This window comes from Vidua chalybeata, chromosome 19 (assembly GCF_026979565.1).
Source record: "Vidua chalybeata isolate OUT-0048 chromosome 19, bVidCha1 merged haplotype, whole genome shotgun sequence".
Classification (NCBI taxonomy): Eukaryota; Metazoa; Chordata; class Aves; order Passeriformes; family Viduidae; genus Vidua; species Vidua chalybeata.
This window is the reverse complement of record NC_071548.1, coordinates 11302325-11328558: the sequence shown is the minus strand read 5'-3', so window position 1 is coordinate 11328558 and position 26234 is coordinate 11302325. Positions and strand designations below refer to the sequence as shown.

Below are 26234 nucleotides of genomic sequence, written 5' to 3'. Positions count from 1 at the left end.
TGGGCTTGCATGTATTTTTATTTCAGATTAGTTTTAATTGCAGAATTGCACCACATGTCGCATTTTTCTGCGTGGTATTTGATACCAGTTCATTCAGAGATCACTTCCATCAATCACTTCAAGTAGCAAGCTCAGGCCAACTTCAGTTTAAAGAGGAGGATTGTAATGTTATGTTTACAGCTAATATAATTAAAAATTATCTGCTGTGATAGTTTTTGAAATACTCCTCACATTTTAAAATAATGAAAAATGAGGACTCTGTTACAGCTACCACAAAACTATAAGATTTAAACTGGCCTTGCCTTCTGACAAAAGGCAGATTCAGTTGCTTTTTTCCTTTCAGAGGGTTGCTTTTCAATCTCTAATGAGCTTTGAATAGTTTGGATAAGTATGTTAAACTGTTCACTGCAACAGGTAGTCCAAAATATTTTAATTTTAAGAACATTTATGTTAAATATTGCTTTAACCTGACTGATGAAAGTTAAGCATATAAACCAATATTGGCAGAGAATCATCAGCAATGTGACAATCCAGGTCTGTATCCCCTTTTGACTTAAATCTCAGGAGAAAACAGCTGTTATGTAACTATATTTGATAATCATTGCAAGAGTATCTGCTTTTATTTGCCTTTCCTGGGATGTTCCACTTCCAGAGTAATCTCCCCATAAAGGATTTTTCTCTAAATTCCTTTAGCCTTTTGTCCAAATTAAGCTTCCTCTTTCTGTTCTTTGATTTTTTTTGTATTCAGCAGACATCTAAATCACTCTGTAGCCTCTGATCTCTCCTTTTTTTCAGACTGCCTAGATATATGTGAGGTCCACTCTTAATCTGCTTTTATCTAAAGCATACTGGCCTAGTTCCTGTAAACTCCTTGAATGATTAAAATCCATCAGTCCTTTAACCACTCTGGGGGGTTGGTGCAGTGGCCTGGGCAGAATTTGCTAGTCCATGTAGTCCCTCACCAGCCACCTTATGATTTTACATTCTATGCTTAAAGATTTACTTGATTTATATTCAGCTGTGTTTATGTGTGTACCCTGGGGCCAGCATTAGTACAATAAATGTTCTGTTTTTAAAAATAATGCACTCAGCATTTTTGAACAACCTTCAGAAGTCAAACTGGAATTACCTGGGAATTACTCTCCTTGCAATCAGTTAATTTCTTTTCTCTCTGACTAATTCTGTAATATTAATTTAGTGATGTTTCTGGCTTACATCACTCTAGATTATTTATATCTTTTAAATCAGTTATCAGCAGGGTAAACGGAGCTCAGATTATAAACTTTTTTTCTTAAATTAGGCTGGATTCAATATCAGGTGAATCAGGTGTTCTTGTATGCTCTTCAATGCCTGTCACACAAGATGTACATCTTTGCCAGTCTGTTGCAATATGATTGGTGTCTGCGAGGAATTTCTGCTTTTAGCTTTTAGTTAATAAGTATTTCTTCTGTCCTCTTGTTTTTAAGGAGTCACATCTTTGTCAGTCTCTTCTGGGTTCTTGTTCAGTATAACTGAACTAAAAGCATTCTTTAAAAACATGAGTATGCTATAGGTGTATAATCTGATTCCCTCTAATATAAATAAATTTTTCTGGAGCTTGGTAGTACCACTGTCTTACTATCTGTAGTTGATTGTATTACAAGTTTTTAAAGATTCATAATTCAGGGTAAAGAGAGGTAAAAATAAAGCTTTTGTATCAGCAGTCCATTTTGTCCTTAGTCTGTTGTTTTCCCATCTTTATCATGTGATATTTTTTTTTTGCCTTTTCTGACCATTTGACAGGGCTTTCCTCTTTCAGTGAAGGTTGAGCTTCCTTCTCTGAGGAGGAGCAGCTGTTCAGTACAAGCAGTGCAGGTTTCACTGGGTCCATTCAAACTGACAAAGAAAATCCTTTTATTGGCACAGGAAAGAATTTCATGACCTAATGGATAAGTATGGCTCTCACAGTGAAACAACCTCTGCAAGAACTTCTCCAACACATCACTTACCTGGTGAGAGATCACTTCCCAGCCTGAAACAATCCCAGGAGACAAAAATCAGCCTTGGGGGGAGAAGAAACTTGTACTTAAAATTCCTTATTTAAGGGAGGTATATTGGAGGAAGTGGCTGAAAGTCAGACAAAACACACATGTACCTTGAGGAATTTGTGTCAGTTTTCCTAGCTCTTTAAATAATTATACTGGTATCAACTTTCAATTTTAATTAATTATTTATGTGGAAAGTTTTTGGTATTTCTAGCTGAAACATGACACAAAATGCTAATAAAAATGTGATCTAGAGCACTATAAATTCTAATCTTTCTGAAACTGCTGCCTAATTAAGATGCCTTTATATAGCATGGAGGATTAGTCTGTTTTGTATTGTGCACCCAATTTGAAAAAAATCATCACTTGTTATTTTTTAAAAAATTATTCCTGGAACTCTGGGTGGCTCTCAGTTCTTAACTGTGCAGGCATTTTTTTGGTTGTCTGATTGCTTCGTTTGTTTCTTTGTTTACTAATATTAAAATAGTCCTACTGAGCTTCCTTACCTGAGCTGAATTTTTGTGCTTTTTCCCAAATGTGGCATTTATTTATTTATTTATTTATATTATTATTTCTTTTTTTTTGAAGCAAAATCTAGAGACAGCCTTTCTTCTGGGTCATCCTCCAGGTCACAGAGTCCTCAGTTGCATCTGAAGGATAACATCACCAGCAGTAGCAGCAGAAATAATTATGTCTCACCACCATCCCCAAAGCTTCCAAAGTAATCTCCAAAACTGACTGTGCCTCTGTTGTGGGAGCTGCAGGAAATGCAGTATTTGGCTGGTCAGGAAAATTTGGGTTGAGCACTAAGTGTTAAAGTTTGGGTTTAATTTTTAGCTTCTAGACATGTAGCTCATAATACCATTGACATTGCAGACTAATAAGTTTTTTTTCTATTATTGTTTATGTCGTATAAGAAGATTAATCAGGTTAATTTTTTTTGTGTCTCCTAATGAATTAATGTTCCTGGTTTATGTGTACCTAGATACCTAGATATTCCCATAACCCTTGGGCTATAGTATATATCTGTATATAGTAAAGAGGAGTTTTTAGCCTTGTAAAATAGAGTATAAATTCTTCTTGTAATTGTCAGAAGTGCCTGAGGTTGCTGATTTTGTTGTAAATAGTGTAATATTTGAACACTGAGATTAAATGTCCAATATTTCTATTTGTTACTGTAATACATATTTGCAAAACCTGTAAGATAAATAAGTTATTACTTCAGTCTTATCTAGTTCTGTGAAATAATTCTGGTTTTCTTTCTCTTTGTATCTCTAGTGACAGTGCATTTCAGATTATCTCTGTTTGCAAAGGAACAGGCCTAGGTTTGAATATTGTGGGAGGAATTAACAGAAATGAAGGGCCTTTGGTATATATTCAAGAAATTATCCCTGGTGGTGATTGCCATAAGGTAAAGGCCTTCCTTCCCCTTCAGACACCTGTATTTTTGCCTTAATTGCTTTGGTATGCTACATCTGCAATCATATTTTAAATACAAAATGTGTTTGTGTCCCTCCTTGCCTTCTCTTTTAACAGAATTATCTCACTGCACTGTAACAGAGTTACATGGCAATGAAAATTTATTCATAAGTTCATTTGAGGTAAATGAGGATCTTATTCCTCAGTTTATGTATGAGAAGGTACAAAACCAACCTCTATAAGAGATTGCATGATGCAAGGTAAATCAGGAAGGATGGGACAGAGCTACAGATTGCACCTCTTTGTATTTTCTTGGACATTGAAAAAATCATATTTCCCTGAGACTTAATTTAGATGGATCCTTGCAGCTGGAAATCATTGTGTAGGCAAATTAGAAAAAAATATTCTGAAAGTGCAGACTAATAAAATGTTTGAATTGGTGTTGATTACTGTTTTAATTTGTGACAAATGCAGTATGTAAATCCGGGGGATTTGTCAGTGTAAAAAGCAAATAAATAATGTAATTGCCTGGTTCAGGTACACAGAACTGTTTATCCAAGTGTCTCCTCTGGCATCCTGAGTAATTATGGTTATTTGGAAGTGTAGATAACCAGCCTTTGCCTCTGGCCCAGCAAGAGGGGATGAGCTGAATTCACGAGCAGTGGGTTTTGTCCCCAAGCAGTTTATAACTATTTGTTGCTGAATTTTTGTATACTAAGTTTAATCCTAAAATGCAATCTGGAAGATAAAAATGCAGGGTTTCCCAAAGACCTCTTTCAGTAGGTAAATGGTAATCATTCCTCTTTTATCCTGGTTTTTTTGTGCCTTCTAAAACATTTTTCTCACTGTGAACATATAATTTAAAGCCTATCACGTATAATCAATAAGCTGAGGCTAAGACATCAATTTCCATTAGGCTATAATATTAGCAATAATAGAGGTAATTTCCCAGTACTGGTTATCCGGTTTGGGAAGGTGAAACAGGAAGCATATTTTAAACGTCTGCCACGTGAGGGCACCGTTGGATATCTTAGAACAAGCTGGATGAAAGCAAAATGAAAGATCTACAGCTTTATTCTTTAACCAAAACCAAATCACTAAGTGACAAAAAAAAAAAAGGTAGTAAAGTACTGGCATAGGTTTGAAACAATACTGCTAAAATTATGTTATGTGGTTGTTAAGTAGGTAAAATTATACTGGTTTTCAGAAGGTATTTTACTTATTTCCTATGTATCATCTGTACACAGTTTTTTTTTTTTTTTTACATAGATTGATTTTGTGTTTGATTTCTTAGGAGCTGAAGAGCAGAGACATGTTCTGTGTTACATGATGTATATTATGACATATGTCATATACTCTGTAACCGTAGGTGAATTGCATGAATTTCCAGCTGAATTGTTGAGGGCTCTGTTAAAATGCCAGTAAAGAAAGCTCTGTCTTAGTGAGAAATGTAGCCTAGCATGTTTAAAGTCTTGTCTTGGAGTCTCTGGGACAGAAACGTGAGATGTTCTTGTGCTGGTAGAGAGTTTGCAATTAATTCAATAGAAGCACAAAGCTGACAATATTATTTCTGTCATGGTTTTGACTGGTGAGTACTAATAGACCAGTCTGGTTTTCTCATTAGCACGGCCAGTGAGTGTCTGAAGAGTTCCATGTATTGCCATGAACATTTGCTTTGAAATACAAATTAATTCAGCTCAGAGCTGGGAGCTTCCTAAAGTCAGATGGGTTGGTGCTGGAAAAAGCTGTTGTTTCTTTCCTTGGATTTTTTTTAATAGAAATGTTTAGCTGGGTCCAAAGTTCTTCTTTATACAATTTCTGAGGTCTGTTTTCTCTAATGAGTTTTTATAATGACTGCTTTCATGTTGAGGGATGATTGTTTAATCTGCTTTTTTCTGGAGGATTGTCAAGCACAAGCAGAATGCAGAACTGTTCTTGATATTTTTTGTCCTAATAGAACCAGGGGAATTTGTCCAAGTGCTCTGACTATACAGTTCTTTCTGTAGTGTTAGCAATTAATATAACGTTTGTGGATTTGGTTTTATATTTGTTATTTTAGGATGGCCGATTGAAACCTGGGGATCAGCTTGTATCCATCAACAAAGAGTCCATGATTGGAGTCTCCTATGAAGAGGCAAAAAGTATAATCAACAAAACAAAGATGAGGTATCTGTTACTGTCAAACAGCCAACCATCCAAAATGGTTTAATAGATCATATTTATGATCAGATTAATGTAAAATGTGGTTCTGTGTGCTTAGCGGAACTGAGGGATACTAATTTTTTAAAATACTCATTTGTAATATTATTTCGTAGAAAATATTCAAGTGCACCTTTTAGACCTGCAAAATTATGATGCTTTAATGTTTAAAAAAAATTACAGTATTTGTCTTTATAATGATGGGTAACAGAACATCCTTTTAGAAAAATAATTAAATAAATCCACACATGGTGTTTGGAAACGTGTAATTTTTGCAGAAGTATACTCTTATGAATAATACAACTATACAACATGTTAAAACTTTTAAAACTCTTATTTTAGGTTTGAATATTTTTGGGAGATAGCTTTTATTAGGCAGAAAAACATACCCAGTCGTCCACAGAATCTGCAGTATCCTTTCAGCCTCTTAACATCTACTGTAGCACATGGAGAGCAACAGGCTGCAGCACTTGGTCCTCTTCCCTCTCCTAGTGGGAGGCTGGTTTCAACATTCCCTCCAGATGCTGTGAGTCTATTTATTACTCCTCTTACAACAAACTGAGCAAATGGTTGTTTTTCTCCTAATTGAGTTTCCATTTTATTAAGAAAATGACTGACTGTTTTCCTGCACAATATTGTCTTTGGAATATCAAAACTTTTGGAAAAACCATGTTGTAAAACAGAAGAGTAAACCACACTGATGAGAGGAATTAGTTGACTTGGGGTAAGAAAACAAATAAATATTAACTGTGTTCTTAGATACCAAGTTCTCCTTTACTGTTTCTCTGAAGTTTTGGAATTAGATATAAATAGTTATGTATTTCAGAGATAAAACACTCCCTGCTTACTACATATGTGTGAGTATAGTACAATCTCACACTTGCTCTATGGTGATGAGATTTTTGCTTAAAAAAAGTCCCAGGAGTATGTGGGGTTTTTCCCCATTCTTTTGGCTAAGGAGGAATTGTTTTAAGTCATAGAGCTCACCATTACTGTAAAGAAAAAATGTTGACCATGAGAAAGAAGATTTTAAAACTGATGTTTCAATTTTTGAAAGTACATTTTCAGTTTATCATGTTTTTAAAGCTAAATAAAGTATTACCTTAGAAGAAGGAAGAATAAAATGTTCTCAAATACGAGGTCAAAACAGGTGATTCTTAAGTCTTCTTATATTCGTACTTAAAATTCTTGCCCATTTTCCTTTCCTACTAGGGATATAAACATTGAAGTGAGTTGCCTAGAAAGACTGTGCTATCTTAATCTGTGAAGATTTTCAAAACCCAAGGTTTTGATGAGGTCCCAATCTGATTTTTTCCAATGCCTTTCCTTCTCACCAGCACCCCCTCCATGCCTTTCTTTTTTTCTCCTGGGGTTGTTTTGATCTCCCCAGCCCTTTTTTTTTCCCCTGGTCTTCCTTCCTGTCCCTTTTTACATTAACTTGTATTTCTGGTTTGGCTTGTGATCTGCTTTAGAAATGGTATTTCATGCCTTTTCATTTCCTCTCGTAGATGGAAACTGGAGTCAAGATGGAAGAGCAATCTCCAATTACTGCTCTAGACAGCAATCCTGCTGATGTGTCTGCCACTGGTAAGTGCTGATTTAATTCCCTGCCACCCTTTTCCTTGTTCTTTCAATAACAGTCAAACAGAACATAGTGCATAGTGAGACTCAGTAGTCTTTAAAAAAAAGGGAATATTGCACTGTTTTTATACTCCTAAATAAAACACTGAGATCAATGGATTTTTAGTAGCTTCTGTCAAATATAACTTACATTGTCTCTAACAAACAACTGAAACCAAACAAAAATGAGTGATCACAACATTTGCTATACAGCAGTCATGATAATAGGCTCAGTAGAAACCAGATAATGAAGACTCACATATAGATCAAGATTAGGTTGCCATAGAAACTGTGCTTTCTTGATTTGATGAAATTCTGGGCATGTATGCTGCTTGCATAGTTTTTTTGCTTAAATCAGGGCAGCATATTGAAAGGATAGAATTAACATGCACCCCTCTTAACAGCTTTTCAGTTAACAAATACTATATATCACGTATATTTGTGTTTTAGAGTCATGACATTCAAACAAGGACAAGAGTCACTTCGATCACATCTCGAAATACCTATTTTGAAAACAACATTTGAGGACAAACAGGGTTTGTGAAATATGGTCAGAATCAAATCTGAGCTGAACAATTGTAATTCCTGTAGGAAACAAATACGTTATATTTCGAAACAGTGAAAATGCAAGAGTGACACAATAATGGGAGTCCCCACTGGCACATTGATAGAACTGACACTGTTCAGTATTTTCTCTGTGCAGACCTGAATATTCTTTTTCTTCGGGCAGCAACAATTAAGCAGAAGCTGAACTTCTCAATTTCATGTCTAATATACTGAGGATGAGGAGGGGAAGAACAAATACACAGGATCTGATTCATTCCAGATGTCTCTCCACTGATGTTATTTAAATTGTACCTGCATTTATTATACTCCATATTAGATATTCAGATTTAAAATGAAACAGTTACCATATTGTAAAACTGACCAATTCGTTGCCTTGCTTGAAGGGTGAATTGATCAAGTCTACGCTGTTGAAACTGACAAAGTTTTAGTATTGAATATACCTGGAGATTGAGGATCACACAGTTTTAACATATTGGCCTTGAAAAACACTACAACTGAATCAAAGGAACAAGACAAAAGTTCTATTTTTTAATATATTCAGAATATAAGACTCTTGGTTAATATAACTCAGTACACAGGAGCTGCATTTTTTGAAGACACCAAGAAGGGCACAGTCTCTGAACACATCTGAGGAATGTAGGGAGTAGAGCAGAAAGCACAAATACTTGCAGCTCCAGTTTGTACTGCTTCTTGTCATGTTTCCTTTTTTTCTTATTTAACAGCACATCTTTTATCAAACCTGCCGCTTCTTTCATGCTGCCCTTTTTCAAGGATAAACTTTCAAAGATAACCTTGAAAAATTAAAGCATCTCTTAGATGAGATACTCTTTTTTTTTTAACACTTTATGAAAAAATCAGCATAGTTTTGAGAAGTTTTTACACAAACTCACACACTTTTTCATTCTGAGGTTTTTCATTCTGAGCTGAAGGGAAATGGAGCCAATTCCACCAAGGTTCTGGCCCACTGTCTTCAGACTTTAATATAACATGTGAGAGGTGTTAATGTCAGAGATTTTCAAGATGTTTTGATTTATGCTTTTGGCATGTAAAGAGAATGTAAATTACTTTGAGCTTGGAAACAGATATGCTGTGAAACTAAAAAAATTCTAAAAAAAAAGAATTCTCTGTGATTCCTTCTGTTCCTTTAGAGAGAATCTCAAATTGCAAGATCTTTGTCAAACACTGGTTTTGATTTCAGTACCTTTTTAATTCATTAATGAAATGATTGAGACCTACGTTATAGTGATAAAGAATGCAAACAGTGAATTGTTTTTATTTGCATACATCTAAAATCCAAAGTGATAGTTCAAAAAACCCATGTAAACTTGTGTTTCTGACTATAAGGGTGATGGCCTAATGGACAGGAGTTTTTGGAGAAGAGTTCCTTCCCAGGAGAAAATACTGAGCAGCCTGCAGAGTTCAGCCTAAGCTCCCTCCCATATTTGAGAGCAGGTCATTCCCTCTCTTTCCCCAGTGTTTTCTAGATCACTCCATGTGCCAGTGTCAACTGTCAGTTACACTAAGGGTGTGTCTTGGAGTTCTCTCTTAAAATTCACAAGTGTGTTTCCCCTGCTGTTTCCTGAGTATCTGTGTATCTCTGAGAGAAGAGAAAATACCACAAGGAGAAGCCATATGCTTGATGGATCACTCAAAGCTATTCCTGGTTATTTTCTGTTAATTTGTCACTTTTTTATGCAAAAAAGATAGTGGAAGTGATTGATGCCCATAATTTTTGTTGATTACAATTGTATCATTTAAAAAAAGAAGTCAGTCTAAGGATTAACATGTATTTTTGGCAAGTCGGTATTTAGCTGGCATCTACTTGATGAGCAGAGTTTCAGATCAATTTTTTTCAAAGCAATCATGATTACTTTATTTTTTTTTATTTCTTAGTTATTACCCCCAGCCAGAATGATGATTATGAGGCCCAAGGAAAGAACTTGAGTATTCATCTCAAAACAGAAAAGCTGGAGAGGGTAAATACTTAAAAATCTTCTGAGTCCTCCTTTCTCCCCCTTCATGATGCAGGTAATACATCTGGACAGTATTTCTAGGCTGACAAACTTTTCAAGTATAAATGACACACAGAATTTTCTGATTGGGTAGTTCTTTCATGTTGCAGGCCAATATTTCAGTTTATGTATTGGGCAAATCACTGTTTTTGTTAATCTAATTACTGATTAACTCTTCTGGGAATCAGAACATCCCTCAGGATTTTTAAAGCAGTTATTAAGGACAAAGGGGTTTGCTTATTACACTCATCTGTATTCAAGGTTAAATAATATCTGAACATCTCTCAATTAGAAGGAAAAGTCACTGAGTGGCTCCGGAATAAAAGTGTTGTCAGTGAGAGTGTACCAGGATACAAAGGCTCTTTGAAGTGTAGCTCTTTAATTACTCTCCCATGTCCCTGCAGTCATTATCCTTAGTCCTTTCTTTTTTCACTCCAAAATAAGTTTTTTCCTTCCAGGCACTGAATTATCTTGGGATTCAGCTCACAGATGAACAGCAGCAAGCCCTAAGGCAGCAACTTCATAAAGATTCTAAAGGAACAGTGTCTTTTGGAGGTAATAATTTGTTAATTACCATAGAAAATAATGAAAAGTAGGAATTCAGAAATTATAGATAATAACTATTAATATATTTCTTGTCAGTATTGGGTTGCTGCTGCAAATAAAGTGATAATTTGAGGCAAGAACTTTATTTTGCTACATAAAAATAAGCTTGAAGTTCTACTTGAAATTAAGTAGTGGGATTGCAAATCACAAATTTATTTTTTCTTATAAGAGCAGCCTTGGGAAAGTTTTATTTTATGCTCACAAAATCTTTAATTTTTTCTTCTGACAATAGGGAACTGTAATTTTTCCAGAAATTGCTTGGGAGAGTTTTGATGGTTAAAGAAGCTTCTTGAAGCAAATAAACAGATGGATCACTTAATTTTAGTATGTGGGAAGCAAGAAGATTTCAACTATTGCATATAGAAACAGGTTTGCAGGGAGACCATCACAATTCTTCCAGCTAAACCTAATTCTGATGAGAATGACTTGCTTTTTGTGGTTGTAACAATTTTGGTTGATGACACGGATAATTTAGAAATATTTTTCAGAAACTGTGAGACATGATGGTTCTGATGTTAAAACTGATGGAAATTTTACTTTTCCTAAAGTCTATGAAAAACACTGGTATGTGAAAAATAATATTTTGTACTTAAACATCCAAAAAGATCTTCAGCGAGAAAGATACTGGATCTTCTATCAGACTTTATGTGGAGTAAACTGACCTTTATATTTCCACCTTTCTTTCATAGTGTAGCAGATTTTTTTAAATCCAAAATGTCTTGGTAATCCAAGCCATGTTGATTGTGCATTAGAGACTGTTTGTATTTAAAACTTTCAATTTGGTCAACATCAATTTTACCAAGCCTCTATCAGGGGTTTAAAGGGCCTGAAAAGGAAACCATGAGCTCTGAGCTAGCAGGAATTTTTTCCTTTTTACTTTCTCTCTGGTAAGGTCAATCCATTGGGAAGGGCAGGTGTGTATACCTGTTGTGCAGATTTATTTCATTTTTCACAGACACCTGCCAAATGCAGAACATCTCAGGTACTTTGAAGGTGAACTTCACACCACCTTTGTTTTCTTTTCTCCTTCACAATTTGATTTGAGGATATTTCATTCCCCAATGTGTTTGGGCATTTTTATTCTTACCAGCTTTACCAGAACTTTCTCTTTGGAGAGCTCTCTCTGATTTTCTTTTTTTCCTTTAGAAAAATGCTTTATCAGAGTGGCTGTTCATGGTGATACTGGCAGTTGTGTTGCATCAGTGAACTCTTACTAAACTGAACTTCCAGGCTACCGCAGCAAAATCTGAACTGTTTTTTCCCCTAGATTTCATCGAAGTTTCAAGGAATCTGTTGTCTGTGCAATCAAATGCAACTGGTGATGGCCACAAATCTGAAACCTTTGGGATCAGTGAAGTTGCCAGCTTACAGGACTCACAGGTAAAATATGTGCCTGGTCAGTGTTTTAACAGTTGGGAGGAGATTATCAGAGAGTTTATTGTATGTAAAATAACTCCAGATTTTGGGCAGATGTTTAAAACAGCTCTGCAGCATGGGGTTCTTTAAGCTAACCTAGTTCCTGTGAAGCTTTTTTAAGCAGCCTAATTTGTAGAAAGCAATTAATGTAATTAAATTGTGGTTTGTTGTAAGCCTGGACAACATTGATTTACTGAGGTTTCTTAATAGAATTTGGATTGCTACAACCTGTGTGAGTGAGAAACAATTACTGGGCCCAGTGAATTGAACTACTGCTACAGTGAAAATCATTTTATTCTAGAGGTGACTTTTAAAAAGAGCATTTTTAGTATATGAACACTAAAATAAAATGCCTTATTATTTAAAATATTAAAATAGAAATGTATTCTTGATACTTTTAAAAGCACTTTATTAATCCATTTTAAAAGAGAAAGTAATTGTTCATTTGGAAGATAAGTTGCTTAAAATTTTATTAAACGTTTGTAGCATTTTCAGATCTATAAATCATCCTAAAATTAAGATTTTCTTCTCATTTTATTAACAAGAACTTTTAATAGAAGATGGTAAAAATTATGGAAGACACACTTAGCAATCCATTCCAACCTTATATATTTGTATACACACAGTTTGTAACCTGTGATTCCTTGGAGGATGATGTGGGAAAACTTAAGAAAGAAAGAAATGAATCTTTAAAAGAAATGAGCAAATTAAAGGTAACACTTATTTTTTATTTGCTTTAAATTATTCAAGAGTCTAGAGGTTTTTTTTTTTGAGTGTGTATAGAAATTTACTGATTTTTTTAATTTCATGTGCAGTTTTTCATAGATAAATAAAATTGCAGTGCAAACAGTCCTAATCGTGTTTAAAGATTGCTTACAATATATTTGTGGAGACAGTGAATTTTAGCCATTATTCTGAATGCTAACACATTTTATAATCTGGTCTGTAGAGAAATGAGACTAAGCAGACATTTCACAGAAGTGAATTTGGAGAAATTACTGATTTGCATGGCAATTTTATTTAAAAATGGGTGATGCTAGTAACTGCAAGTCTGAGAGTGTGCTGATACTTCTGAAAGGAATCAGAACAGAGGATAAATTAATCTATGTGCAAAATTAATACATATTTTCCCAGACATTATGAAATTCTCAAGTCCTAAAGCAATAAATATTATTTCTTAATTACCCCAGGTTGCTGCCACATTCCCATGGTCCTGGTTTTCTTTTTTAACAAACCATAAGATAGGAGGTTTGTTTTCAGCATACATAACTCTGGTTCTTGAACAGGAGTACTGGGTTTGGGATAAAGACAATTTTAAAAATTGCCCCTTGGTCCAAAAAATGTCTTTCTGTAAATTACAGAAGCATTGGGTTGAAATGGCCTTATTTTGTACACACTTCTACACATATCCCAGAAGTGTTCAATAAATAATTCTAAAATACTCAAGAAACTTAAACAGGATTGATGAACTCACAGAAAAGTTAGGTTTTAGAGATGGTTTTATCGCAGGTTTTATAAAAGCTGTTGATAGAAGTTAAGTATTGTTATCTGTAGTTTTGAAAGAGCTAATTGCTTTAGGACCAAAACTGTTTCTCTTTCAAACTTATTTATTATTCTTTTTTTTTTTTTTTAATAGGAAGAATTGTCTGAATCTGTGAACTTACAGAAGCAGTTAGCAGAGCAGCTACAAGTAGTCAAGCAAGTATGTTGAAGTCTCTAAAAATTTAAAAATTTTAATTTTTTTTTGTGGAAGGGAAAAATGAGCACTTCTTTTTCTCTTAGTGCTCGTATAGACTATGCTTTCACACTGATTTCAACACAAAGGTGGTTTTTGTGTTACTACAGAGCTTTTGATTAAAGGTGGAAAATTGATTCTTCAGTTTTTAGAGCAGTAATCTATTTCTCTGCTATTGAATTGAGATAGGAACCCTGAGACCAGCTGAATCAATGAAGTGGGATAATAATGTAGTAGAACCTTTCTAGTCTTAAGTGTTTTTGAAGAGATTTTGCTATTCTTAGGCAACAGTTGCCTAATTTACAGTCCTAACATTAACTACTTTATATGTCAACCAAGTGTGAAAAAATTATCAGGAAAAAAAGTTGTACTCGGGATTTTCTGAGGAAAGTCTTGTTCCTGCCTGCAAATCTATCTATAATTATGAGCCAATAAATCAGAATATTTGACTTCCTTGTGTCTCTTAAAGGAAATTCCCGATTAAATATAAGTCTCATCACATTTATAACCTGGATTCAAAACCAAGGAACTTTCCTGTTCCCTCTTCCTCCTGAACACCCTGTCAGCTTTTCCTTCTAATGAGCTGGCTTTTCTCCTTCCCTCCTGCACTACTGCACCTATTCTTTGCAGGTTTCTCATGTCAGATGTCATGTAAAAATGCAAGATAAAGTTTAAAAATCTCCTCTATTAAGATAAGTTTTATATTTTGCTCATAAGATTCATTGAACACCTTCATTATCACATTTTATTTCTTGAATATACAAGAGATTGCTTGGAAGCTTTTTGCATTAGTGTTGTGTTGTTTCCTCCTGTACAGTGTAGGAAATAAATTGGGTTACCTTCTGGATAAAATGTAACTGGAAGATTGTTCCAGTAATGCACTTGAAGTTCCCATTCTCTAATGGGTTGACTGTGTTGTTCCAGACCAGAACACTTGTTCAGTGTATTAGTCCAGACTAAAGCTGTTACAGAGTACAATCGCCAGTACAAACCTTCTTTTCCTGGGAAGGCAGCCTTGGACAGGGCTGGTTTAAGATGTTTTAAGTGGCAGCAGTGCCCATTTGCCACCACTCGAGGTCCTCCCACTTTTATTTTTCTCAGGTTCTGTTGTGTGGTGGTAAAATACAGTTTTGCCCTGCAAACCTCCCAGGGATAAATACTGATTTCCTTGTAGGCATTGAAAGGGTTCCATGTAATGAAGTGAAAGAGAAATACTAAATTATATATAATTATAGCATTGTGTGATCTATTTTAGGAGATAAAAGTGGGCTTTTAATGGACATTTTCTTCTGTTTATCCTTGGTGCATGTTCAAGTGTTTTAAATATATTACTATATATATATATTTCTGTTGTTTAAAACCAATATTGGCACTGAGATTCATGGTGATAAGTTTTTTAAAAATAGGCTACTTTTAGTACAAGTTGCCATTTAACTTATGATGTGCATTCCTGCTTGAGCTGGTTAGTGAAAGGAGTTAATGAGTGCATTATTGAACCCTAATGGCCTGATTAAAAGTAACAACCAACCAATGTAAAAAAAAAAAAAAAAAAAAAAAAAATTAAGTCTGTGCTTAAGGTCTTCTGACTTCAGCATAATTTAAACTTTTTTTTTAAATTACTGCTTTCCTGAAAAAACAAGGTTTTAAATGAGGATTTAGGTTACCAATCATATATTGAAGTATATTTCGTGGTATTTCTCTTTTCTACTAATTGTGAATAGCAGAGATTACAGATTAATTAAGATAGGGGTACAAATATTCTGGTTAATGAACATGCTTTGTTAGTACCAACTCATTAAACAGTGCTTGACTCAGTAACGAACAGCATGAATAAACTCTTAAGATTAGAAATCCTGTTAAACTTGCAGTGAGGTAGTAATTATTTTCTGATACTGGAATTAGACAATTACAATTCATTAATTGATCTGTTTTTGCTTTGAAGTAGTGATATAGCACTATATCTTTGGGGCTTCCTTGAAATCATATGTTAGCTGAAATTGGCACAAAACACATAAAGGAACTTCTGAGTACCTGAAGTCTTGCCAAGAGCATGAATGTGAAATCTGTAATGATGTCTTCTGTCTTCCTGGAGGAGTTGGACTGGATCCTGTGCTGCCTGAGAGTCCTGGGGTGTTTCAATGATCCCTTCTGTACTACAGCTTTCTCTGGGCAGTTTCTGTCTGCTGGAGCACTCAGCTAAACATAGGAAGTGGGAGAGGTTGTGAAGATAAGACACTGTTTGTAGTATCCCAAACTCCTGGACTTGGTTCATAGGGCTGATATTTGCTACTCTGTGGTTGTTTTCTCTAAGGGGAAAATCAGGGCTTTGAATGACTGCTATTTTGGAAGCAGTACCTAATCTATTTCACCTTGCCTAAAAGAATTGTTTAGTTTATTTCTTTAGTTTTGGTTTGTTTTTTTTTTTTTTAATATACAGTAAAGATATTCAAAGTTCTTTTAAAGTATTATTTCAATATACAATTTTTGTAGAATTAATCAACAAGCAGGATTGATTTGTAACTACAATTTTCACATGGTTTAAAAGAATATCTTAGTTCTGGTGTTTGTGGTGGCTGGAATAAAACTTGGATAAAACCTTCTGACACTCAAATTTATCCAAGGAAGAAATAGAACCTGCCTTAGGAAGAAACCTGTACCTTGAAATTGCTTTTTTGAGGATTCAGCTTCTCTCCTCCAGCTGTTAGTTCCTTATTGGTTGTAGTGGCTTCATTCCAGATCAGGACAATGGGTCCCATGAGGTGTTTATATAATTGAAATATTAGGAGCTGCAGATCCCCTAGTTGTTGTGTCTTAGAATCCTACATTGGTTTGGGTTGGAAAGGACCTTAAAGCTCATCTCATTCCACCCCCCTGCCATGGGGAGAGACACCCTCCACTATCCCAGGTTGCTCCAAGCCCAGTCCAGCCTGGCCTTGGACAATTTTTTCATACATTTGAGTAGGACAAAAGCTCATGTTGCTGAAGTGGGTATTACCCATCAATTCTTCACTGATGGGGCCCTCTTACCTGCCAGGTGAGAGAACCCACTGTCCCTACAGTGCCAATTCCAGTAACTGGAGAATGAGAACCTGATGGAATCATACCCCTTTGCGCCCCTCTGCTCCAGCAAACCGCTCTGGTGTGTCAAACAATTTTACTAATTCAGTTGTAGTGTGTGTAATTGTTTCATTGTAATGTAGGAAGCCATTGTTCCTTAATTATTCCTTTAGGTCTTTCACTGTTGAAATCTGGTCATACTTAGTCTGCTATTACAGAGAAATTAATATTCAACAACCGGGGTTCTGAAAAAACAATGGAGGAGTAAAGACAATTCTGGATTATAAGAGATTAAACCTTTATCTCAAGGATGTCTTCTTTCAAAATCAAGACCTCCCTTTTCATAATAGCAATTTTCTCTTCACTTTTCTCATGTCAGTTTATTTAAATAATTCCTAAGTGTGGGTTTTTAGGATGCCACCCTTTCTCAAGGCCTCTGTGTTCATTTATATTAGTCAAACTTAACGTCAGAGCATCTTTTCACTTTTGTCTCCAAGAGTCTTTTTCCCACCTCCAGCCTATTTCCCAAGGATGCCTTTGCTACTGAAGGCTCCCAACTCATCCTGTGTAGCAGCAGTGGCCAGCTCTTGCTGTTGACTCATTTTGTTTCTTACAGTGGCAAGAAAATCAAGAAAATGCCCTCCCCAGAGGCAATAATTTGACCTCTACTTCTGTAGGTTGATAACTTCTTAGAAGTCCCTGTGTTCCCTGAATTGTTTCTAGGAAAAAGAAGTGCCAGGAGCAGCTTGCAGGAGGGGTGATTGCTGTGCTTTCAGGGAGTGTGGGCAGTAATGACCCTCACGCTGCTTTTAGTGCTATAAACACACAACTCTGACACCAACGTGAGGAAAAACACACACAGAGCAATAAGCTTGGGATGAGTCTGTGTTTCCAGGTGCAGGTGGTCCTTGTGTTGTTCACCTAATGCTTCCAAAGGAAAAAAAGAAGAAAGATTTTCTTACTGTCAAATTAAAGGTCACTTAAATGGATCTCTTAGTGCTTGTGCCCTGTAACAGAAACCTCTAAATTATACAACACCAATGTCACCTGTGTTCACTAATGGTGTTGCTGTTCTACATGTGTGGTTACTTCCACTGCCCTATTTTCTGGGAAACCAGGATGTCCCTGGCCACCATCCAAACTGGTATTATATTGCAAAAATGAGGAAGGTGATTTACTGGTTATATGTCACTGAGATTAGCTGATTTATGGCTCAGAATATATTGTTTATTAAGACTAACAGTGTAGAGGTTAAAAGTCATATGAAGCTGAGATTGGTAGAGCATTTTACAGAAAGAACATTATCACAAAATACAGGAAAACCTGACTTGAAGGATACTGATTGTACAGGACAAATGCTTCTATGTTAGGAAAGAATTAAGTCTGCATTTTTAAGTTTAATTGACCTCTCTAGACATTTCTATTATGACACCTTTTATATGCCATTTCTTCCACAAAACAGGAAATCTGGTCATCTAGGTTTTTTAGAAACTGCAATTTCAAACCTAGCTTCTAGAAGGTTGTTTCCTCCATGGTAAAAAGTTATTGTGTGTTTCTCCTCTATGGGAGGAGAAACACCCACCTGTTTTCCCTCTAGTTCTGTTCCCAACCAGGATATAATTATAATTATAAGATGTAATAGGTAGACCAGGAATAGAATATTCACCTAAGTATCCTTAACTGAGCAACTTCTACAAAAAACGTCTAGCTCTGTGAATTTGTGTATTGAAATCTGATAACTTTAATTATTCAGAAAACTGATATTAAGTGACTTTTCCTACAGATTAATAGCTGAGGGGAAAGATGGTTCAGTGATTTGGGTGCCAGTGAGCCTGTACGTTTTGTGTGAGCAGTTTGTTTTATTCCTAGATGAGTGTAAACTTATTAGTTGTACAGACCTTTAATTTGGCTTTCTAATTTATTAATCAGTTAACTTCAATTAATATTCAGTCCTAAAATGAACTGAGCAATATCTTTCTCGAAAGGAGATTTTGCAACATTTAGGGATTAAGTTAGCTGAATTAAAAGCTAGCAGTTTCTGATTTTCTGGTTTCTGTACATTATTTATATATAAGTTTTATCTAACACTCTTCTGTGATAATCCAGGCTATTAGGAGCATAATAGGACCAGGAACGAGGCAGAAAAATAAATTTTATTAAAAAGCACTGATTCTGAAAAGAGTGTGGACTGAATGACTTCCATTAAAAGTCCATCTACATGATGTGTGAGCTGTGACTAGAATGTGAATTCAGGCAATTAAATTGAAATGAAGTAACATTTCATTAAGGTACTTTTTTGGTGTGGAAGCAATGGGACTGATCAACAGCATCTGGTGCATTTCAAGAAAACTCTTCATTCAAGTAGATTTTCAGTAATTATAGAACTTGTTATTTAATTTATTAGGAAAAATATGTCTCTGTACATACCTGGTTTCCATTTGCACATCATAATGTTAAAAATTAGCAATTTAGCCCTCTAACCATGAACACTAACGGTTAACCCTGATGCCAACTGCAGTACTTGTGAGCTAATGCTCCTTTTTTTGGTAGCTGGAGTTGTAACTTCTCCACTGAATTATATAATCTGCAGGAAGCCAAGGCAGCTGTGGAGGAGACAAGAGCCCTGCGCAGCAGAATTCACCTTGCAGAGGCTGCACAGAGGCAGGCCCGGGGAATGGAGATGGACTATGAAGAAGTGATTCGCCTGTTAGAGGCTGAAATTGGAGAGCTGAAGGCTCAGCTTACTGAGCATTCTGGCCATAATAAAGTAAGCAAAGCCTGTCAGTTACCATGGTTTCCTTGCTGTTGTCATGTATCTGGTTTTCATTTTCTTTTCATCTGCTTTTCTAAAGTAGGTCACTGTTTGTCTTTTATTATTCAATAACTGGGATGATGTGGATTGAAGAGGGTAATGTGAAGTGTACAAGGCTTCCTTTATCCAAACGTCTTTGGGCTGGAAAACCAGGAACTCCTAGCATATGTGGGTTATAGGTCAGAATGGCACATCTCAAGCTTTAAGCATGGAATAGTTTCTGGGCTGCAGATACATTGTCTTTAAAGACTACACCTTGCATATATTTGTATGCTTTTGTACTCATGTGAAAAAGCCTTCAGGTTTATGTTTCTGTTAGGCAAATAACCACATAAAGTCCAGTCCTGTTCCAAAGTAAATTTAGATTTAATCAAGGTTTTTAATTTTTTAAATCAATTTGAATGCTACTAATCCTGAAAAAAAAATAAATTAATTGAGCCTTATATTTTAAGTCTACTTCATCTCCAGTGAGGCATTTCAGAACAGGCTAAGAAATAAAGTATTTGATGCACTTCAGATATTTTTTTTTCATGACTCCTAACCTGTGTTTTAGACACAGTTTGAACAAGTGCAGGCAGGTTGGCATTTGTGAGGTTACCTTGTTTTTCTCATGAAAAATTACTGTGCATATGACCTGGTGAAGAAAACCTACTGGAATGTTGCCTTGTTTCATCCTGAGAATTAATTTAATATTTCAAGATATTAGAAGGTAAAGTCAAGCTCTGGGGCAAGCAAGCTTGCAGAGAACAGCTTAGGAAGTCCCCGTGGCTCCCAGGAGGAATTCCAATCATCTGATTGTGAGTGATGAGGTGAATCACCCCCTGGATGTTCTTTCTGAACATCTGGGTGAGATGCTCCATCTTTTATGTCAGGCGTTCTTGCATCTCTGTTTGTTTTCTAGGACTTCTATAAATAGCCAAATTTTAAGAAATTCATAGAGTGTGGGTTGCTTTCTTGGAGATTTGTTACAGAGATTCTAGCTTGAGTTCCTGAAATTCTGACTGAGTACTACAATATCTGTGTGGAGATTTGTATTTCTGTATTTCTTATCCAAAAGAAGCAGTATCAAGTAGGTGCCAACTCCATTTTATAGCCTTTTGTCCCATCCTGCTGTAAAAGGGGAGTCAGTTACAGGAACCAAGTTTCAGGCAGGGTCACAGCTGTTTTTTTTTTTTCTTTAATGCCTGAGTAAATCTCCCCCTAAAACACACTCAGTAAACGGAATATAACATATGTTGAGGCATAAATAAAAATCGGATTGGTCCCTCTCACTTTTTTAGTGTGAAAGAGTGAGTTCTTTCACCAGCTTCTTCTCCAGAGTGGACAGTGAAATTGCCAAAAAAAAGGTGTTTGAATCAACAGATTCTTTGACTTTCAGGGGGATGATGATTCTGCTGCTTTGTACAGTGTATACAAACAAATTATTTGCTTCCAGTAAAGTTAGTAAGTGGGTTTTGGTGATTTTTTTGGTAAGGGTTTTAGAGTAGGTTGTGGGCTTTCAGAATGATCACCTGCAGTGTGATGAAAGTTTATTTTTAACTAGAGTGCTTTTTCTGTATTTTGGAGAGATCTTTCTTGATCTTGTGTCCAGCAGACAGCTGTGCTCAACAGACATGCCCAGGTACATGTGAGGACTTTACTCATGGTCCTGTCATAGGAACAGTGCCAGGAACTCTAATGAACCCAGAGCCTCCAGAGCTGGAACTAACAGAGCTCACATCTTCTGTCCTGAAGGAGGGAGGGATGCATAACACTGATCAATAGGTTATACAAGTGCATGCAGAGACATCCTAGGGGGTAATTTCCTCCAAGATGTGCCATAATTACTGTGTTGGCCAGCGGATGTGTGGATGCAAACTAGGGGACTGAGTTTGTTCTGCCTGTTTATGCACCGTGCTGAGATAGTGTCACCATAAGGTTGATATTTTTGATCCATTCATCAGTCAGTTCAAACTCTCTTAATTTTCAGCCCTACCCCTGTTGTTATCTTCGAATTTTAATTTACCTTTCTATCAGTTGCCAAAATCTGCTGCAGTTTGGAGCTGATTTGCCAGCTGCTCAGGCATTCCAGTTTTATGTTTTACAGAAATGTAGAAAAGAGCGTGTTAAACACTCCAGACACTATGTCTCTGTGTGATCCATGGAGGAAAATTATGATACTAAAAACCTTAAAATACTTTTCCCAGGAGAACATTCACGACTTGAGAAAGAGGGTTACAGTGCTTGACTGCCAGCTGCGGAAATCAGAGTCAGCCAGGAAGACCTTTGAGGTGGCCACTGAAAAATTGCTACAATTTGTAGAGGTAACTTTGCCTTTCATTTCTAACAGTATCATATTTGGAAAAGGTTTGTGTTGATGTTTGTCAGGAATGAGCATAGTAAAATGGCTATAAACCAGTTTGCAGAGATCTTTTCATTCCTAGAAATATAGATGATGTGTAAGTGTGCAGATCCATCCAGAGGTTTACATAATCTTTGAGTTTTGCTATACTGGACAAATTAAAATCATCAGATATTTTTTTCCACCTAAACTCTATCAATTTCTGTGAAACTCTTCAGAAGAAAAAGGCAGAAATCTAATAGTTGATAATTCTTTGGAATGTGATGAAACAACAACAAAAAAATGATGTTGTTATATTTACTTTGTTTAAAGGGGTTATAACATTTTGGTTTTCATTTTTGCACTTCTAGCTGGGAGACACTAGACTCTTTATAGACTCTTTAATTGCAAATCAAGTCCCCCACCCCCAAACAGAACATCAAACTATAAGGTATTAACTTTTTGACTGTGTTAATTTATAAACTGTTAACTTCTTGACTATGACCAACAGGTTGTGCATGAAATACTTTCAGATAACTCTACTTCCTCAACAATTTTAAGGTAATGAAATGGCAATATTAATAGTGAAGAACTGTACTATTGTTTCCAAGTCTCAAAAAACTGCCTTGTAGCTGTTTTTTTCTATACTTTTGCTGTATAGTTGTGTGTGTCATTTTATTGAAGGAGAGGGAATGGCATGAATTATAAATTAGGCTTTCAGGATGCAGCTTCATTAAAAACCTCTGAATTAAATTAAAACAGTTAGTAATTACATAGCTATGATTGTCTGGATGTTTCCATAAATTAATTATAATGTACTAATGATTAGTTAAAATGCAAGGAGCCTTAACAGTGGGTTATTATTTTTTAATTTTTTTCTTTAGATTTTCTTAGGTGATTTTGCCTCACAATGAATACAGTAGCATATAAATAAATTGATTAAATGTATATACATTTACATTTTGTTACTTTTCTTGTTTTAAAAGCTGCTGGGAATATTCAAGAAGATTTAAGCAGCCTTTGGTCCTTCAGAAAATTGGCATGATTGTGCCTATATATCACAGATAGCATTTCATTAATATTTATGTAACAGTAAAGTAGTTCAGTCTCTTTCCTGCAGTTTTTTTTCAATAGAGCTCTCAAGAAAATCAGATGTATTTAATTGAAGTGAACTGGAATTTTATTTCAAAAAACCTAGGCAAGCTCAGACCAACTAGGATATCGTAGATAATCAGTGAGATGCAGTTCCCATTGGCACTGCACACAGCAACGATGTTGCCTGTTTTATGAAGTGCATAGAATTTATTTTAGTGAATGGATTAATTATCAAATGCTAAGCCAAGGTGACAAACTGATTCAGACAGCAGAGAAGATAAGAGTTGGGTCCCATGAAGCAGTGTGCCTTCTTAAATGTTGCTATGAAAATTCCATTCAGGTTCCTTTCCTGTCACCCTCTGAGTCCTTGACACTGCATTTTGAGTTCTGAATGTTATTTGAATTGAACTTTCCAAATACCTTCATTGTTCAGCCAGGACTGCTGCTGGGGCAAACTCACTGATTTGAGAGTGTGAATCTTTTTTGTTCATACAGTGAGAACAAAACCACTTTAGAAAAACAAGTTTACCTTATTAAAAGGAGCAGTTTCCTTTTATCATATTACAAATAAACACTTATTTTTTTATTATCTTAGTGACAGGAGAACACTGTCCACTAAAGCACTTCTGGCTCGGCTGGGAAGGGTCGGACCTACTGTCACAGCAGCTCTTGCAGCAGAAGCCAGGGACCTTGCCAAGTCTATCCGGGCCATTTTGGAAGTAGATTGTGAGTGAGTGTGTCCATCTCTGTGTGCTTTGAAATCTGGTATCAGTTCATCAGCCAAGAAGATGGATAATTTCATTTAAAATTGAATGTGAACTGGCTGAATAAATCATTCCTAGCATGGAAGGACAGAGCAGGTTCAGTGTCAGCTCAGGCTGCATCTTCATCAAACTATAATTAGAATATAAAGTTATTCCAGAGTACAGTTCTTCACAGGAAAACTTAAAGCACAAAATTAATACCAAAGTGAGGAATAGGAAGATTATCAGAAACATGTAAAACAGAATTTCATTACTTAAATGCTCTGGTTTTCATACTAGAATATTTACAAAATGTTATTCTGCTGCATTTACATAAACATGTACCAAAGTGTCTAAATGAAGATGTTATTGCTGTAGGGAATGAATGTAGGCAGCAGTTCCATTTGGAAATATCTGTGTGTGTCCTCAGGTCATGAACAGAAATCTGTCCCCATTGGTGAAAATGATGGTAGTTTATGAGAGTGACTGTAATAAACTGCATCAGTTGAAAATCTAAGGAACATCATATCATAAGAATTATCATATAATTCCTGGTTCAGATCATTGAAATGATTGTGTATTTTGATGGTATTTGCCTATAGTTGAGCAGGCATGTCAGTTCTTAATCCATTTTTGATTTACAAAAATGGAACAGAAATGGTACATCACAGGAGGTTTGGGAAAGATTGTTAATTATGGTTATCCATAATTATTGTATCAAATATTTTAATAGCTTTGACCATTCAGGAATTAATTTAGAAAGAGACTGAAAGAGTTAAGAAAATAAGATATGAAAAATAGTTTTTTGATGTTATTTATGAAGCATTCATTTATTACTCATTCTATAGCAAAGAAAGCAAAATAGGAAGATAAAATTTGTTCAAAAGGGTCCAGAATATTAGAGTTAGAGTTACTGGTGGAGTGAAAAGAATAACCAGTGACCACGAGAGGAGAGAATTGTTTTTCCACCAATGACAATAATAGTTCTGTCACACTGAATTGGTCTTATTATGCTACACAGGAAATTGTGCAAAGAAAACTTTTGGTTCTAAATGCAGCTGAATTCTAACATGTGGTTATGTCAAACATAATAGGTAGAATACATGTTAGAAAGCTCTGGAGCCACAGCAGGGATCCATTTTATGAACCTGAGAATAAAAAATAGGTCTGCAGAGAAGGATTTAAAGATTGAACGTCATCTTTCTGAGTTCATTCTGATTTGGAGAGCATTACAGATAGATTTGGGCTCTGACAAGCTTGGGTATGAGATTAAAGCTTTAAACCTCACTGGTTTTTTTCTCCCTCTCCCTCCAAAAAAAAAGGTAGTTAAGGCAAAGGAACTATGTAATAGCATTCTGTTTAGTGTTCTCTGCCAGCTTCTCTCTAAAACTTCATGTGATCTGACGTTTTCTTGCAGGTAGACTGTCATAGAAAGGGGGCTCTTGTGTATGTGGCATTTCATAAATATCATCCATCACAAAGAAAAAGTATAATAAAAAGACTGAAGGGTTTCCTTTTTCCAGGAAGATGTCCACAGCATAATAATTTGTTATTGAATTCTTAGAGAGAGAACTGGAGTTAATATTTTTGAGGTTGCTCAGTGGATCAGAATGTCTGGCTGGGATACCTTTGTGATACATTTTACCTTCTAAATAGAAGTTCTCTTTCATTATTTGCTTCATTCTTGTAAATATGAAGTAAAGTAGCCCCAGCCAAAATTCCTCTTTGATTCATTTACAATACATGTGAAACAAAGTCTGGTTGCCAAGAAAAGATTGTAGAGTGTTTTTCCAACAGAAAACTGCTTCCTTTGTAAAAAAATCTTCCTTGACAACCAGGTCAAAATGACATATTTATAAGTTATCCACACAAACTATCCCCTTCCTCTGTAATAGCCTGACATTTTGCCTGAGGGAAGAGGCTTGAAGAAGTTCAATGTATTCCTGAAAATCTTAAAGAACATGTTGCCTTGTGATACTGCTGCAGATCAGCTTTCAGCTCTGCAGGCTGAGTGACAGCTCTGTGAAGGCACTTTGGTAATTCTTCAAGCGAAGACTCTGGAAAAAAAATAACAACTCGTTTTCCAGGGCTTACTGCTTCAGGATCCTCCAGATCCCAAAATGCAAATAATGAAGTAATAAACAGAATAATCAAGCTCATCCCTTGAAAGAGCCATTCCTCATCTTCTTTAAAGACTGTAAGCTCTTTTTAGAAACCAAGCCTTGAGAGGCTGTTCTACTTTACAGAATGTGAGCATCTCCTGAACACTTGAAATTACTTCCATCATACAGTGGATAATAATGCCTCAGTGAAGAACTGCAGCATTTAAAAGTAGTTGCTGCCTGCACTTAGTAGACCATATGGTGCAAATCATGCTAAAAAGAATAGAGATAGCATTTTCTTCTTTTCTATTACAAATTTAGAAAAGGAATACACGGGGTACTGGTAATGATCAAAATCTGATTAACCCTGGAACATACTTATCTCCTCATCAAAGAGCAGGCAATCAGCATTCCGAAATGGGCACTCATATAACACAGCTTTCAAGTATTTTGGCTGCCCGTTTCCTCCCTCTGCCTCTGACACTTCTGTCCAAAAATACAATCTTG

General features: G+C 35.7%; 1 protein-coding gene across 6 annotated transcripts in view; it reads left to right on the top strand.

Moving 5' to 3' along the window:
- The window catches only part of STXBP4 (syntaxin binding protein 4), a 67399-nt gene that overhangs the window by 11339 nt on the left and 29826 nt on the right, over positions 1 to 26234 (top strand). For 3 of the 6 annotated variants that reach the window (XM_053960184.1, XM_053960188.1, XM_053960186.1), the window contains 15 exons: positions 1906 to 1991; positions 2613 to 2745; positions 3303 to 3435; positions 5503 to 5609; positions 5985 to 6168; positions 7151 to 7229; positions 9723 to 9805; positions 10300 to 10396; positions 11715 to 11827; positions 12490 to 12576; positions 13500 to 13565; positions 19246 to 19422; positions 21654 to 21770; positions 22159 to 22238; positions 23478 to 23608. In XM_053960184.1, coding sequence (XP_053816159.1) covers positions 1906 to 1991; positions 2613 to 2745; positions 3303 to 3435; positions 5503 to 5609; positions 5985 to 6168; positions 7151 to 7229; positions 9723 to 9805; positions 10300 to 10396; positions 11715 to 11827; positions 12490 to 12576; positions 13500 to 13565; positions 19246 to 19422; positions 21654 to 21770; positions 22159 to 22238; positions 23478 to 23608 — 1673 coding nt within the window. Of the gene's footprint in view, positions 1 to 1905; positions 1992 to 2612; positions 2746 to 3302; positions 3436 to 5502; positions 5610 to 5984; positions 6169 to 7150; positions 7230 to 9722; positions 9806 to 10299; positions 10397 to 11714; positions 11828 to 12489; positions 12577 to 13499; positions 13566 to 19245; positions 19423 to 21653; positions 21771 to 22158; positions 22239 to 22298; positions 22349 to 23477; positions 23609 to 26234 lie in introns of all 6 variants that reach the window. The other 3 variants (XM_053960189.1, XM_053960190.1, XM_053960185.1) reach the window with 2 other exon arrangements.